Genomic DNA, 13,738 nt, shown 5'->3' with positions numbered 1-13,738 from the left:
GTCTCACTACAGCACCGACATGCATATCTTCTTCTCCTTCACAGGGTCTTCCAGGCAAAGACGGCCCACCAGGCAGACAGGGTAACGCAGGAACTATTGTAAGTTATTGTAAAGTTTAGAGCAACTCTCTTTATCTGTTGTGTAATTTAATTTGTTGAAGGAGACGAGAGAAATGTGGATTTCTGGCAGTTAATCCAGGCAGATGTTCGGTGTGCTTCTCCTTTGTACTGCGAAAGGTTGATTTTAATTGGACCAATGACTGCCGGAGATGATTATGAACTTTTGATTTCCAATGCAGCGGTAAAGTCAGCTAAAGGTGCTTCAAGGTGATCGCAGTAAACACACCAAGAATCAGAGATGGACACATTATACTGATCCATGTAGACAGCTATCCAATCCAGGTTTAACAGAAGAATCAGGAACCCAAAACTTTTAAAAGCACTGATGTTTTGAGGTAGATTGAGTTTTTGAAGAGACCACCCACAGACCTCTCTCTTCACACACCCACAGACCTCTCTCCTCACACACCCACAGACCTCTCTCTTCACACACCCACAGACCTCTCTCTTCACACACCCACAGACCTCTCTCCTAACGCACCCACAGACCTCTCTCCTCACGCACCCACAGACCTCTCTCCTCACACACCCACAGACCTCTCTCCTCCTCACACACCCACAGACCTCTCTCCTCAGGCACCCACAGACCTCTCTCCTCACACACCCACAGACCTCTCTCTTCACACACCCACAGACCTCTCTCCTCAGGCACCCACAGACCTCTCTCCTCAGGCACCCACAGACCTCTCTCCTCAGGCACCCACAGACCTCTCTCCTCACACACCCACAGACCTCTCTCTTCACACACCCACAGACCTCTCTCCTCACACACCCACAGACCTCTCTCCTCTGTCTCCTCACGCACCCACAGACCTCTCTCCTCACACACCCACAGACCTCTCTCCTCTGTCTCCTCACACACCCACAGACCTCTCTCCTCTGTCTCCTAACGCACCCACAGACCTCTCTCCTCACACACCCACAGACCTCTCTCCTAACGCACCCACAGACCTCTCTCTTCACACACCCACAGACCTCTCTCTTCACACACCCACAGACCTCTCTCCTCAGGCACCCACAGACCTCTCTCCTCAGGCACCCACAGACCTCTCTCCTCAGGCACCCACAGACCTCTCTCCTCCTCACACACCCACAGACCTCTCTCCTCACACACCCACAGACCTCTCTCCTCCTCACACACCCACAGACCTCTCTCCTCACACACCCACAGACCTCTCTCCTCCTCACACACCCACAGACCTCTCTCCTCACACACCCACAGACCTCTCTCCTCAGGCACCCACAGACCTCTCTCCTCAGGCACCCACAGACCTCTCTCCTCACGCACACGACCACAAACCTCTCTCCTCACGCACCCACAGACCTCTCTCCTTAGGCACCCACAGACCTCTCTCTTCACACACCCACAGACCTCTCTCCTCTGTCTCCTCACACACCCAAAGACCTCTCTCCTCACGCACCCACAGACCTCTCTCCTCTGTCTCCTCACACACCCACAGACCTCTCTCCTCACGCATCCACAGACCTCTCTCCTCCTCACGCACCCACAGACCTCTCTCCTCACACACCCACAGACCTCTCTCCTCACACACCGACAGACCTCTCTCCTCACACATTGTTTATTTAGTTTATTAAACAGCATTGGAAAGCTAGATGCTAGCGGCTGTGAGCTAGAGCTTGAGCATGGATGTCACGTAAGCCCGAGCTCGAACCGCATTCGCTCACAGAACTCGGTGCCTGAGGAAAGAGGTCTGCATTTGGACCCTTCCCCAATTTGGCGCTGTTTTACGTGCTACATTGTGTTGGTTGTGCTATTTGTGTAGTTCAGTCTTTGCAGACTGTTTTGTCTCTAACCGTCGCACATCGCTCCAACACCCCCGATTTGAAACAAGATGGTGCATCCTCGACCTCTACATCTTCACCTGCTGCCGCCGTGTCTGCACGCCTCTGTTCAGCTACAGACGCAATGACGTGGAACAAGAGCAGCCCAAAGCAGACAGTGCCCTCTGCTGTTTAAAAGGAGTGTTGCAGTTAATCATTGAATCGTCCCTTTTTATGCATCAATATTTTATTGTATTGCATCCCAATAAAAGAGTTTTCGAGTCGTCACATCTAAGACAACTTTTTAAAAGTAGTGCTGCAGAGTTAAAAGTCATAGCTGGCAAAAGAGACGTTTTAAGCTTCTTTTTAATGTTTTGATTGAGCTGGCTTCCTGAGATCTGTCAAAAGTATAAAACACATTATGTTTATATATTTTAGTGCTTTTGGTTAAATTTAAAAGGCCAATATCTTGCTTTGTAATGCAGCACTTTTAAGACTGCCTCCAGTGATGTGAACAACAATGTACTGTTGCTCTACTTGCACATAAAGAGTCTTTCACACCGAGCTTTGTGTTTGTTTGTATGCTGTGTATGAAGTACCGACAAACTTGGCCCAAAAAGTCTGATTCGGATTCGTCCTCCTCTTATCTGTCCGTGTCTCTTCAGGGGACTCCGGGAAATCCAGGGGCCCAGGGTAACACAGGCCCTCCAGGAAAACAAGGAGAGCTGGGACCACCGGTGAGTCTGTCAGCCAGCGAACACAGAGCTGCCCCGTCTTATAAACCTTTTCTTTCCCAGACTGCTCACAGGACGTTGTTTTCATGTGTGTCCCATCACCTGTCTGACGCCTGCCAAATACCCCCGAGGACGCAGGAAGCCGTGTCAGTCAGGCTTAACAGAAACAGAGAGTAGTAATAGTGTTTGTCAGCTGGATTAACAGCTTCCTGTCCGGTCTGAGGGTCCACAGGCAGGTCTGTCACACACGCTGAGATATGGGGCAGGTATCTGGGTATTCATGTTGACACCTGAGGAGACAGCTGGGGTAAATAAAATCACCTGTCAGACCCTGAGCCAAACATTCTCAGGACAAACCCTCGCTTCCTTTTCTGTGAGGAGCAGTCGCTCCCATAATCCCTCTGTTATTGCTCTGACCAGCTCAAACATTCAGAAGTGTTCTTTGCTTCCATGTTTCCTACACCGGTTAGGCTTTTAAAAATAATACAATCTCTGATGCGTGATGGTTTTCTCTCTGAGTCAGAGTCAGAGCACTGTCTGCTGAATGAGCTTTCTGGGAGCTCCCTGAACGTCTCACTGTGAGGAGGAAGGAGAAAACTACAAAATCATCTGCTACAGAACCTGAAGAGGTCTCGACCAAATTACAAGTGAAAGATAAATAAATGAATGTGCCACAAAATGTAGCAAAAATATAAACATTAGAAGTAAAACAGTTGTAAACATAAATAAAGCATCGGTTCAGAGATTGATTGGACAAAGTGTCTGTTAGTTCACTTCTTTATTTATTTATATGTGTATAATTTGACCTATTTGTTTAATCAGATTTTCTATTTCTTATTGGTAATGTATTGTAATCTGCATTTATTGTTGTTTATCTAATTGTTACAGTCATTTTGCATGTAATTCTACGATCCAACATCAACAGAGTGATGCTCTCAGCTCTGAAGCTGAAGAGGAAATAACAAAAATCCAGGTGGTCTGTTAAACCTGTTTATTTCAGTCTCCAGTATCATGGAGGAACACACTGGTGATGAAACTGATGAGCTGATCTGCATGGCAGCCTTTCCACTGTCAGGTTATCAACCTGAAGCTGCCGCGAGAGACAGACAGAGAGCAGAGAGACAGACAGAGGACAGACAGAGAGCAGACAGACGGAGAGCAGAAACACAGACAGAGAGAGAGCAGAGAGACAGACAGAGAGCAGAGCAGAGAGACAGCCTGTCCCGACCTGCAGACTGTCGGCTGAGCTTCAGACCTCGTCCCAGCGATGGCCGTCCAGAAATGTCCCAAACACCAGAGAATAATAAGAACACCAGACACACAGACGAACCTTAGATGGATGCATGATAATTACTTTAAATGTGACCACTCTGTGCTTTGGATTCCTGATTGAATCAAATGTTCACACTCGGCCCCACCAGAGAAGAAAGGAGATTACTTTGCACTTCTGTGGAAAAGAAGCCTGTAATTACCTTTACGTGGGCGGACTGCAAAGAGCCTCTTTTCCTAATTACAGCACTATTTTCAGTTGCAGGTCTTAATGGGAACTTACAGGAGGAAAATGTCGCCGTGTTTCCGGTCACTGCGTGCATAAAGCTTGATGTAAACGGCTCAAATGCAGCGTTACAGGAAGTCTCATTTCTAACACTCTCCAATGAAGGTTTGATGTTGGACTGAACATAACTGTGTCTAAGAGGGAACAAAACAACAACACGTCCCCGACATATTCAAAGTGGGTCAGAATGAAGCTAAAGAGAAAAGGTGTAACGAAGTATTCCACATTTGTAAAGTGATGTGTGTGCTGTGGAGTCAGAAGAGAACAGTGTACTGTCTGCATCGCAGCATCATCTCTGCTCCGTGAAATCTAACCAGGTTGTGATTTTCAAATGGAGTTTGTGTTGCTTTGTCCTCTTCATCGATCCTTCTGTTGCAGGGGGCATCTGGAAGCAAGGGGGAGAAAGGCGAACGGGTAAGTTGCTCCATTTATTATGTTTCTGCAAAGAAGGAAATGAATCTGCGCTGCTCCTTTTACTCAGCAGCACGATGTGTTTCTTTGAACCAACTCTGAGCTAAGAAATAAGCAGTGCTGTTAGAAGACATTGTGTACTCAGAGTTGCGTGTTTGTTCCTGAAATGAAGATAACAAACACTCGTATCATTTGCTATCTGTGCTGAATATTTCCGCTTAGTTGCATCTCTTCTGCTTCATCTCCACTTCACATCTTTAAATCTCAGAAAATACCCACCCACAAACTTTTCCTCTGACCTTTTCATGTCTGAATAAAACAGAAAAACAAAGTCAAAGTTACAGTTTTATATCATTTATTGATTCCTGTCAGAGTCATTTCAAGGTGAATACCTGTAAAACACCTTAAAATGCCTCGAGTCAGAAACTTCCTTCGGTCAGCCTGAAGCCTTTTAGACGACGTAGTAAATCACAACAGATCTCATGAGAGGGAAAATAAAATGTGTGATTGAGTCGTGAACTTAAATGTTAAAGGTTTTTTTGGCATTTTAAATTCTCATAACTTTTCTTCTTTAACAGAAGCTAGAAACAGTTTTATTCCTTTCTCTGAGGTGAAAGCTCGCAGCAGCTGTGTCACCTGTAGGAGCTGTCAAACACATATGTGGGTTTCTGATTTGTGACCATGTTTTATGTAAATCTGCAGTCATAAATCGGTTGCACAATATGAGTCTGCAGCTCAGGCATGAGGAGAAACGACACATTAAGAATCACTTAAAAAGCCAGCCTTCAGCATAAAAAGAGCTGTGCTTTTAGTGCGTCGTGTTGACGGACACGGCGGTCACAACTTCAGCAGTCTGTAGGAAGAATCACAGCTGGACACGAGCTGAAGCAGCAGCTTAATGAGAATGATTAACTTGGAAACCTGCGTCTGATCGATGATCTATTTTCAGGATCTCAGATGAAGTTCTTGTTGTGGAAGCATTTATCTAAATCTGCAGGTGTGACATTAAACGTGTGCTTGTGTGTCTGCAGGGAGACCTCCAGTCCACAGCCTCGGTTCAGGCCATCGCCAGGCAGGTCTGTGAGCAGCTCATTCAGAGTGAGTACAACATGTTTATATTTGATCAGCTCAACCAGGAGAGACGAGAACATGAAGGAGTTAATTTAAGGAACACTTCTGCAGTTACATTTGATTCCTGTAGCAACAGTTGTTACCTTTCTCTGGAGCTCGGCCGTAACACTCCTTACATTCGGTCACATGTCTGACCTCCATGATGTTTTCAACATGTTGCTCGTGACCTCTGTGATCCATCCGGTTTGGCTCCACCTCTTTAATCATCCCATCTTGCTTTCAGGCCACATGGCTCGCTACAACTCCATCCTGAACAGCGCACCCAGTCCGCCGGTGTCCATCCGCACCGTACCCGGACCCCCCGGAGAGCCCGGCAGACAGGGAGCTCCAGGGTCCCAGGGAGAACAAGGACCCCCAGGAAGACCCGGCTTCCCAGGACAGAACGCACAGAACGGGCAGCCAGGAGAGAGAGGTGAAGAAAGCAGCCGTGTTTGAGCAGGAGATACACGACAGACCGAGAGGCATGGGTGGTGTCGACAAGGTTTCACATGTCCACACTGATGGAGCGGCCTGTAGCTCAGATCTAAAGAGGTCTGCTGTCAGTGTGTCTTATTAACAGAGACGTATAAAACACTGTTCCCCGTGTGTGTCCAGGTCAACCAGGAGAAAAGGGCGAGAAAGGATCTCAAGGTGTTGGAGTCCAAGGCCCCAGAGGACCTTCAGGACCCCCTGGTAGATTATCCACACTGATCCGCATCACACCGTCCCACAGAGGTTCTCAGTCTGATCCCTGAGTCTTCTCTCCCTCTCAGGTGCTCAGGGGCAGGGCAGACCTGGCAGCCAGGGTCCCACGGGACGCCCTGGAAATCCTGGAACCTCTGGTCGGCCTGGGGTCCCTGGACCTGTTGGCCCCGCTGGGCCTCCGGGCTACTGCGACCAGAACTCCTGCGTGGGCTACAATGTGGGAGGTACGTAGGCTCACTTAGATAAAGGCTAGGCTCACAGTTCAGACTACATTAGTTTTTAAACTTAAAATAACAATCAACTGTTTTGAAGGTACTGTGTGAAGTGATTTAAATACATTCATCTCTCTGTGATGGCAGCATAGCTGGAAAATGAGACTTCCCGTCTTTCTCCGTTGCCCAAAACAACCCGTGGACTTTTTCTTTGTCAATAATTTTGGACACTTTTTCTGCAAAAAACAAAAAGATAGGCCGTTTGCCTTCCTGTGTGCCTTGCAACCTCACTTCCTGTACTGTGCAAACAGTGTGCAGGAAGTTCGCTCACAAATGGAGTCCGCTAACACCAATAAAAGACCTGCACACATCAGAACACACAGACTGACTCAAAGTTCAGGAAGCGGTCCACAGAGGATGCTCCATTCATAGCCTGCGTAGACCATTAAAGCCGAACTGAAATGAGACGGTCTGGTCTACTGTTGCATCACCAAACACTGCTCCTGTCACCTAGCAACAGGTCGCTAGCGGGCTAACTAGCTACACTTTTACATATTAAAGTGCAGTCCTCGGCCTTAATGCATCTCCGGATATGGTGGGCCGCGAAGAATGCGCGATGGATCCTTCGCGGCCCGGGAAACGGAGGGCCGCAAAGCATTCAGTTCACAAAGAGACCTCAGTTAGCTGTCATTAGCTTGCTTTCTCAAGCTGACAAACTGCTAACTTGTCAGTGTAGCAAAATACCCTCTTGGGTTAATAACTAATGCTTCCTTCCTGGGCTGATCTAGTTGGTAAATTGGCTAGCTTGCCGTTACCAAATAACTGTATAAGCTAACGTTACAAAGCAACCAATGCTCAGTCTATGCAACTTTAAGTTTAAGCTAGCTGGCTAACCTTAGCTTGTTTGCCTGCATACGTTATTGTTAGCTTCCTAGCCTCTATTAGTAGTAAGCTAGCCTGCAAAATGACTTCACTAGCTTACATAACTCATGTTGCTAACTTGATGGATTCACGTTGTTGTTAACTTGCATCTACACAGTGCGAGCTCTATTAAAACACTTCCAGCCTACAGAGTCATTCTGACGACTTCACATAGTACCTTTAATATTATATTTATAACGACGTGTTCCTTATTATTAAAGTAACAAAGAAAACAGACGCAGGGACACTTGAACTCTGAGTGTAACTGAATGAATCAGTTCACCCCCCTCACTGAAGCTCTACATGACCTGTTCAGTCTCATACCTTCTTCTGTTCAGTTCATAATATGACACATTCCAGGTGAAGTGTAGAAATCTGTTACTTAAAAGCCATCGGCTTATTTAAAGATGTGGACATAGCAAAGTGTATAACTGAGCATGAAAGCTTTTCAGAGCAGAGAGTGTCTTTTGGTTTGAAGGTCAACAAGTGAAACGTTTCATTCAGTCGGTTTCTTTTCACGTTGAGAAGCTCCCGCTGAGTTAAACTGGCTGCATGTCATTGAAATCATTCATCTCACAGCCATTCAGTGTATTTGAAGGTGAAACGCCTTTTAATACGATCACTGCTCAGATTCAGAATTCTGCTTTAATACCGACTGTCGGTCTGTCTGTCTTTCTGAAGTGCAAAATCACAAGTGTTGCTCTGTGTTTCTGGAATCTTTGACATTTGAACATCCTTTGAGCTTGTTTTTGATTTAAAACATCCAAACAACAAGCAATCATGATGACTTAACCATCAATTCAGCAACGTTGCCCTCAAAGTTGCCTGGAAGTTAAAGGGTCAGTTCACCCGATTCATCATGCAATCATTCATCTGAACGAGAGAGGAAACATCAGTCACATTTTAAACTTGATGTTAGCTTTGCTTTCCGTCTGAACACACCTCTGTCGCTTTCTTAATGTCCTTAGGTAAAAGCTTGACATTTTGGGAGGTACATGTTTTCACTTTCTTACATCGAGTAAAATATTCTAAACAAACAAAGTCTGAGAGATCTGAGAGATCTGAGAGATCTGTTGTCTGCTTAGAACGAGTCTTTAAAGTCGAGGTGAAATGAAAAATGTCATTTTAATCCTTTTAGATCACATCCCCGGTAACATTGTGCATCTAGAATCCATTTCTAAGTATTCTTATATCAAAATCATTTTTGTCTTCCGGTAAAGCCAAATTTCACGCGTGCTTACGTAAGTTAGCACCAAACAATTTCAACCAATCAGTCTGCAGCATTTAGCCGCAGAGCGCCAAGAACGCTCGGTCAGTTAGCTAGCTACTGCGCTGTGGAGAACGTCTGTCTATGCCCACTTCTCAACCATCAAATCAAATCCCTCTAATGATATGTCCCGCCTGCACGTCCTGTTTTACTCGGAAACACGTCACGATACGGAAGCTAGATACTCTCGAAATGCCGTTTCAGCTCGACTTTAATCTTTTACTTCAACCCATGAAACATAGAAACAAGAAAAACATCTCACAGTGAAGACACGACTCCAGGAAGTAACCGAACCCAAGCAAGAGAGAGTCTGACTCACAGCGCCAGGAACACAACATGGTGTCGTTTATAAACGAGTTCTGTGGGCTGTAACGAACGACTAGTTTGATAGTCGACTCTTGATTGATTATTGAAACGATTACCGTAATATTCTGTGTATAAGACGCACGTATAATAAAAAAAATGTCATCTAAAAAGTTGCCAGCGTCTTATACACCAGTGCGACCAATATACCCGAATAAAATGCAGAGGTATTTTATTGTGTTACGTATTTTACCCAGACGATGGCGCTATAATCTAGCTAAAGCTTCGTCATGGACATGTGCCATGAAGATCGCCAGTGCAGCCGCCATCCTCACAACTATCAATACATCTATCAATAACAATAAATATTCTACAGGAGTTCTTATTCATTCAAAAATAAATCGTTCAATAAACTTTGCTGCTGATTTGCTCCGACTGACACAAAAGAGACCAAAAATCCAATATCAAGTTTCTGTCCGATTAAAACCAACGACAGACAAAGTGCTGATAGAAACAATACATGAAGAACACAAGTCCAACATGTCCGTCTCTTCAAACGCTCGCACATCACCGACGTGCTCCCGTGATAAACACGCTCCACTTCACAGATCCTGCAGGCGATCCTTTTCTCTGCAGCGCTGAGGCTGAAATGCTCCCAGACTTTACAAGCTTCAGGACTCGATGGTGTCGCATCGGCCGCCGCCATTTTGCTGTGTTTTGTTCACCTGTCGCTTCCCGGTCGCTGTTTTGCATGAGCAAATCTCAGAGATGGTTGTGAGATGGCTCACCACTCAGCAAAATCGAGGTCATGTCTGCACACGGCATGAAAAACACGCGATGATGTAACCGACTAATTATCGGCAGTTACATTCGTTGTCAACTAATCGCTGCACCCCTAGATGAAACACACATGCTCGCTGTGTCTTTGAGTGTCATATGTTTACACATTTAACACAACAGCTCGCCTTACATTCACACCCCTTGTCTTGCCGTAGAGGAAGAATTATCTCAAAGACCTCAAAACCTAAATTACTCACATGGCAGGAAACTACAAAACCACGACATGTTCAGAGTGAATTGGGTGAACCGACTCTTTAAGCTTCCTTCCTGCAGTAGCCTTTTGAAAATGCATGAACTACTTTACACATTGTGAAACAAAGTCGACCAAGCACTGACTGAATTCTGCATCTTAACATGTGATGACTGTTAAAGCAGTCCGTATTGTGGGAGTGGGTTTAATCTCTGTAAAGATGCTGCATGGAGGGTTTTCTAATATTAAATACACCAGGACTGAAGGTGCAACAAATGACTCTGCAGGTGATGAACGAGTGCTGCTGCCAGCTTTAGTATCAGCAGCGTGCTAATTTGATCTGCAGCAAACAAACAACTCAAACTGTGTTTCTCAGCCTTCACAGGAAAAGGCTCATGGGAAATTAAAATGTAACAGTTTAATAGTCGGCGCAGCAGAACTCATCACATGCTTCAACACACAAACCAGCCAAACATGCTTTTTTTAAACCAAAGAAAACCCACCATGACTCATCTTTACCCGTCACCTGCATGGTTGTGTTAACCCTTGATGTGTGCTGAGGTTAAAGGTCAGACAGCAGCCTAGAAGGCGCTGTGCAGCTCGCAGCCTGCAGGGTGGTCATGTGAGTAACGTCTGCATGTTGTAATCAACCCTCTGTGTTTGTGTTTGTGTCTCTCCTCCTCCTCCTGTCTGTCCGTCATCGCCTCGTTCTTTTCCTCTGTGTGACCCTCAGCACAGTTTTTCAATGACTACTGAGCTGCGTTCAGAAACAGCATCAGTAGCTTTAACTGCTGCTAAAGCTGCTAAATGTTGCTGCATCAGCTGACCAGCTTCAGCCCTGACTCTCTCTACCTATACATGTTATATACTGCAGCATCTTAAAGAGTTAGAGATAAACAAACAACGCTTAACAGGAGAAATGAAATGATTAGTTTCTGTTAACTTTGTTGGGTTTGTAGAGTTTATTAATCATCATGCTTCTTTCTGCAGCTTTACTCGTTAGGGACCTCTCAGTCCTTAAATTATTACTACGTCCCCTTCAGCACAAAGTGCCTCCTGCACTCACAGTGTCATTGAGAAGGAATTCAGACACCTAAAGACAATAGAGATTGTTTTAAAGAAATAAACCTTTAAAGGGATAGTTCAGGTGGAAGAAGCAGCCCGTTAGGAGAGGTCAGCCTGAGTTCCTTCACTGAAGCTAAGCTAAGCACGGCTGCAGCCACTTGAAAGAGTCCTACATATAAACACACGTCAGTTTAAGTGAACGCTGTGCTTTAGCTTCACACTGACGTCAGACAGCCCCTTCCCTCGGCACTATGTCTCACTCTGCACCACGACCCTGTATCCCTACGCCTGCAGCGCACGGTATCGGATCAGCTGTTCGGCTCAGCGCTTTGTAGACGAAACCACGAATAAAAAAAAATACGATATTATGTATGAGTGCCGTTCACAGTGTGTATGATGCCGTATGTCAGCTGTTTCGTTCACTTCTCTGAACATATCACGTTAGTTTAGAGGACGTATAAACGGTTTCCATGAAACGACCAAAACCAACGATATGTCCGTCTGACTCTAAGACCAAAGCCCACTGGCTCCAACTGAAGTTGTGAATCTGTTTAAAACATCTGAAGGATATCACTGTGATTTAAAAAGACAGCAGCTGCCTTTTATCACACAGAAATAATCGTGCATTTGTTGGGGACTATCTTCAGCGTATCAAAGCACAGTAATGTCCAATTACACATCAACCGGCTTTGGATGTGTGCAGCCAAACCGTCTGAGAGAAAAACAGGCACAGACGTCGGCCGTCATGTGATCCTGGAAGCCGTCAGGTGTCGTGTGACGTGGTGCAGCTTTAACTGAACTCTTTATCAGACATCTGCAGGTAACGACCCGGGCGTAGATCGTCTTCTCTCGGCACCATTCTCTCGATGCAACAGTCAAAGTCTCCGCCCTGATATCCTTCATCGCTTAACCAAACAACCTCTCTGATGGCCACCCATGGGGTCAGAAATGTATCCACTGTTGGTGCATGAGTATTTCAACAACAGTGGACTCTATGACACAGCAGAAGAAGACGAATCAGCTGTTACACACACAGTAGTTGTGTTTGTTCAGATCTTTAATGCTATTTGTTGACAACCAGGAGCCCAGACACGTCACTATGAAGTCCCACTGACACCATCGTCCTCTTCTCCTTCTAGATTACGACCATCCGGTGCCTCTTTTTTAATCCACAGGCTTCACTGACCAAACAAACTCCCGTAACAATAAAAACATAACGAGGTGCTAAACGCTCGTCTGCACGATACATTTTGCACGTTAAGTATGAAATAACTTTAATTTAATACCACTTGAGAACGTTTTAATAAATTGTGATGACTTGAATGTGAATTAAAAGACAAACACATCTAATCACTGCCTGGTCAAACCTAAAGATGATTGCACAAACTTCTCACATTAAACCTAAACTTTAGTGTAGCTTTAATTTTCAGTTTTAATCCACGTTTGATTCTTTCTTCTAACTCTGCTTTTGGTCCGTAACCTTTGGTAACCCTTGTCCATGTGTCTCTCGCTCCTTCCTTCTTCTCCCGCCCCCTCTTCCTGTCTCGCTAACACAATCAAAACCCAACAAACCAATCCAAATCCTTGCTTCCTGTGGTGGTGGGGGTCGGCCATCTTTGTTTTGGGCTCTCACTGGCGCGCTGGCTTCGCTCTCCGCCTGGTTGGTTGGCACCGCAGAGGGTGAGGAACTCACTGACAGAGGCGCTATGTCCGCAGTCCAACTGCCACCAAACGTCTTCCAGAACTACGGCGAGGTCGAGGAGGACGATCCGTACCGGTACTACCAGCCCAACTACCCGGCCCCGCGGCCCGTGTCGCCCGATGACCCCGCGCTTGCCCAGGACGACCCCGGACTGAGTTCCCCCGGCGTCCATCGCAGCGTCCGGAGCGTGGAGGGAGAGGAGGAGAGGGTCGGGCCGAAGAGGAGACTAAAGAGAGGAGCGAAGACGCTGTCTGGACTAATTAAATGAGAGGATGTGATTGGAGGACGGAGGCCGCTCGCTGTTTCTGATTGGACGGTGTGGAGCCGTTACGGACTAATCAACAAGTGCCTGATGTAGAGGATTTCTTACGGACATTGTAGAGGGGACGAGGTGGGGGCGTCAGTCGGGGACTATTTTAACTCATCTATGCTAAGATTTGTGTTGTTTGTGTTTGTTGAGACGTTTTAAAGAATGAAACTGTTTTTATATTTCACAGTTTGTTTTTATCCCAAACATTCTGCGCTCACTGTTTCTGTGATCAAACTCACGTCTGTCATTTTATCTTCCATCCGATCGACGAAAAGCAGCCGGTCGGGATTCACATTTAAGTTCAGCTGTTTATTCACCTGGTTGGTTAAGTGCCTCCTTATTGTCCTGTTAGAATATTCTGGAAGGAACCTCGACATGGTGAGGTCACAGGGGTGCACTAAAGCACCTCTACAGAGAGACACTGAGAGGTTTGAGCAAACAAACAAGCAACGTCACCACGTTTTCATATCAACCTTTCAGCTCGATCAATCATGATGAAAAATACACGTAAA

The 13,738-nt window shown here is 45.9% G+C and overlaps 1 protein-coding gene across 1 annotated transcript in view; it reads left to right on the top strand.

Annotated features, from left to right (window-relative positions):
- LOC138608514 (collagen alpha-1(XIV) chain-like) overlaps positions 1–13,333 on the top strand; it is a 141,662-nt gene extending 128,329 nt beyond the window's left edge. Inside the window, exons 40-47 of the mRNA XM_069681116.1 lie at positions 45–98; positions 2,567–2,638; positions 4,569–4,604; positions 5,633–5,699; positions 5,956–6,144; positions 6,327–6,404; positions 6,485–6,640; positions 12,892–13,333. Of these exons, the coding sequence (XP_069537217.1) occupies positions 45–98; positions 2,567–2,638; positions 4,569–4,604; positions 5,633–5,699; positions 5,956–6,144; positions 6,327–6,404; positions 6,485–6,640; positions 12,892–13,184 (945 nt within the window). The 3' untranslated portion in view covers positions 13,185–13,333. The remainder of the gene's footprint in view (positions 1–44; positions 99–2,566; positions 2,639–4,568; positions 4,605–5,632; positions 5,700–5,955; positions 6,145–6,326; positions 6,405–6,484; positions 6,641–12,891) is intronic.
- Positions 13,334–13,738: the final 405 nt, after the last annotated feature.

This window comes from Semicossyphus pulcher, unplaced genomic scaffold (genome assembly GCF_022749685.1).
Source record: "Semicossyphus pulcher isolate SPU_LCO1_2020_fin unplaced genomic scaffold, fSemPul1.0.p SCAF_5, whole genome shotgun sequence".
Classification (NCBI taxonomy): domain Eukaryota; kingdom Metazoa; phylum Chordata; class Actinopteri; order Labriformes; family Labridae; genus Semicossyphus; species Semicossyphus pulcher.
This window is presented reverse-complemented; position numbering and strand designations above follow the sequence as displayed.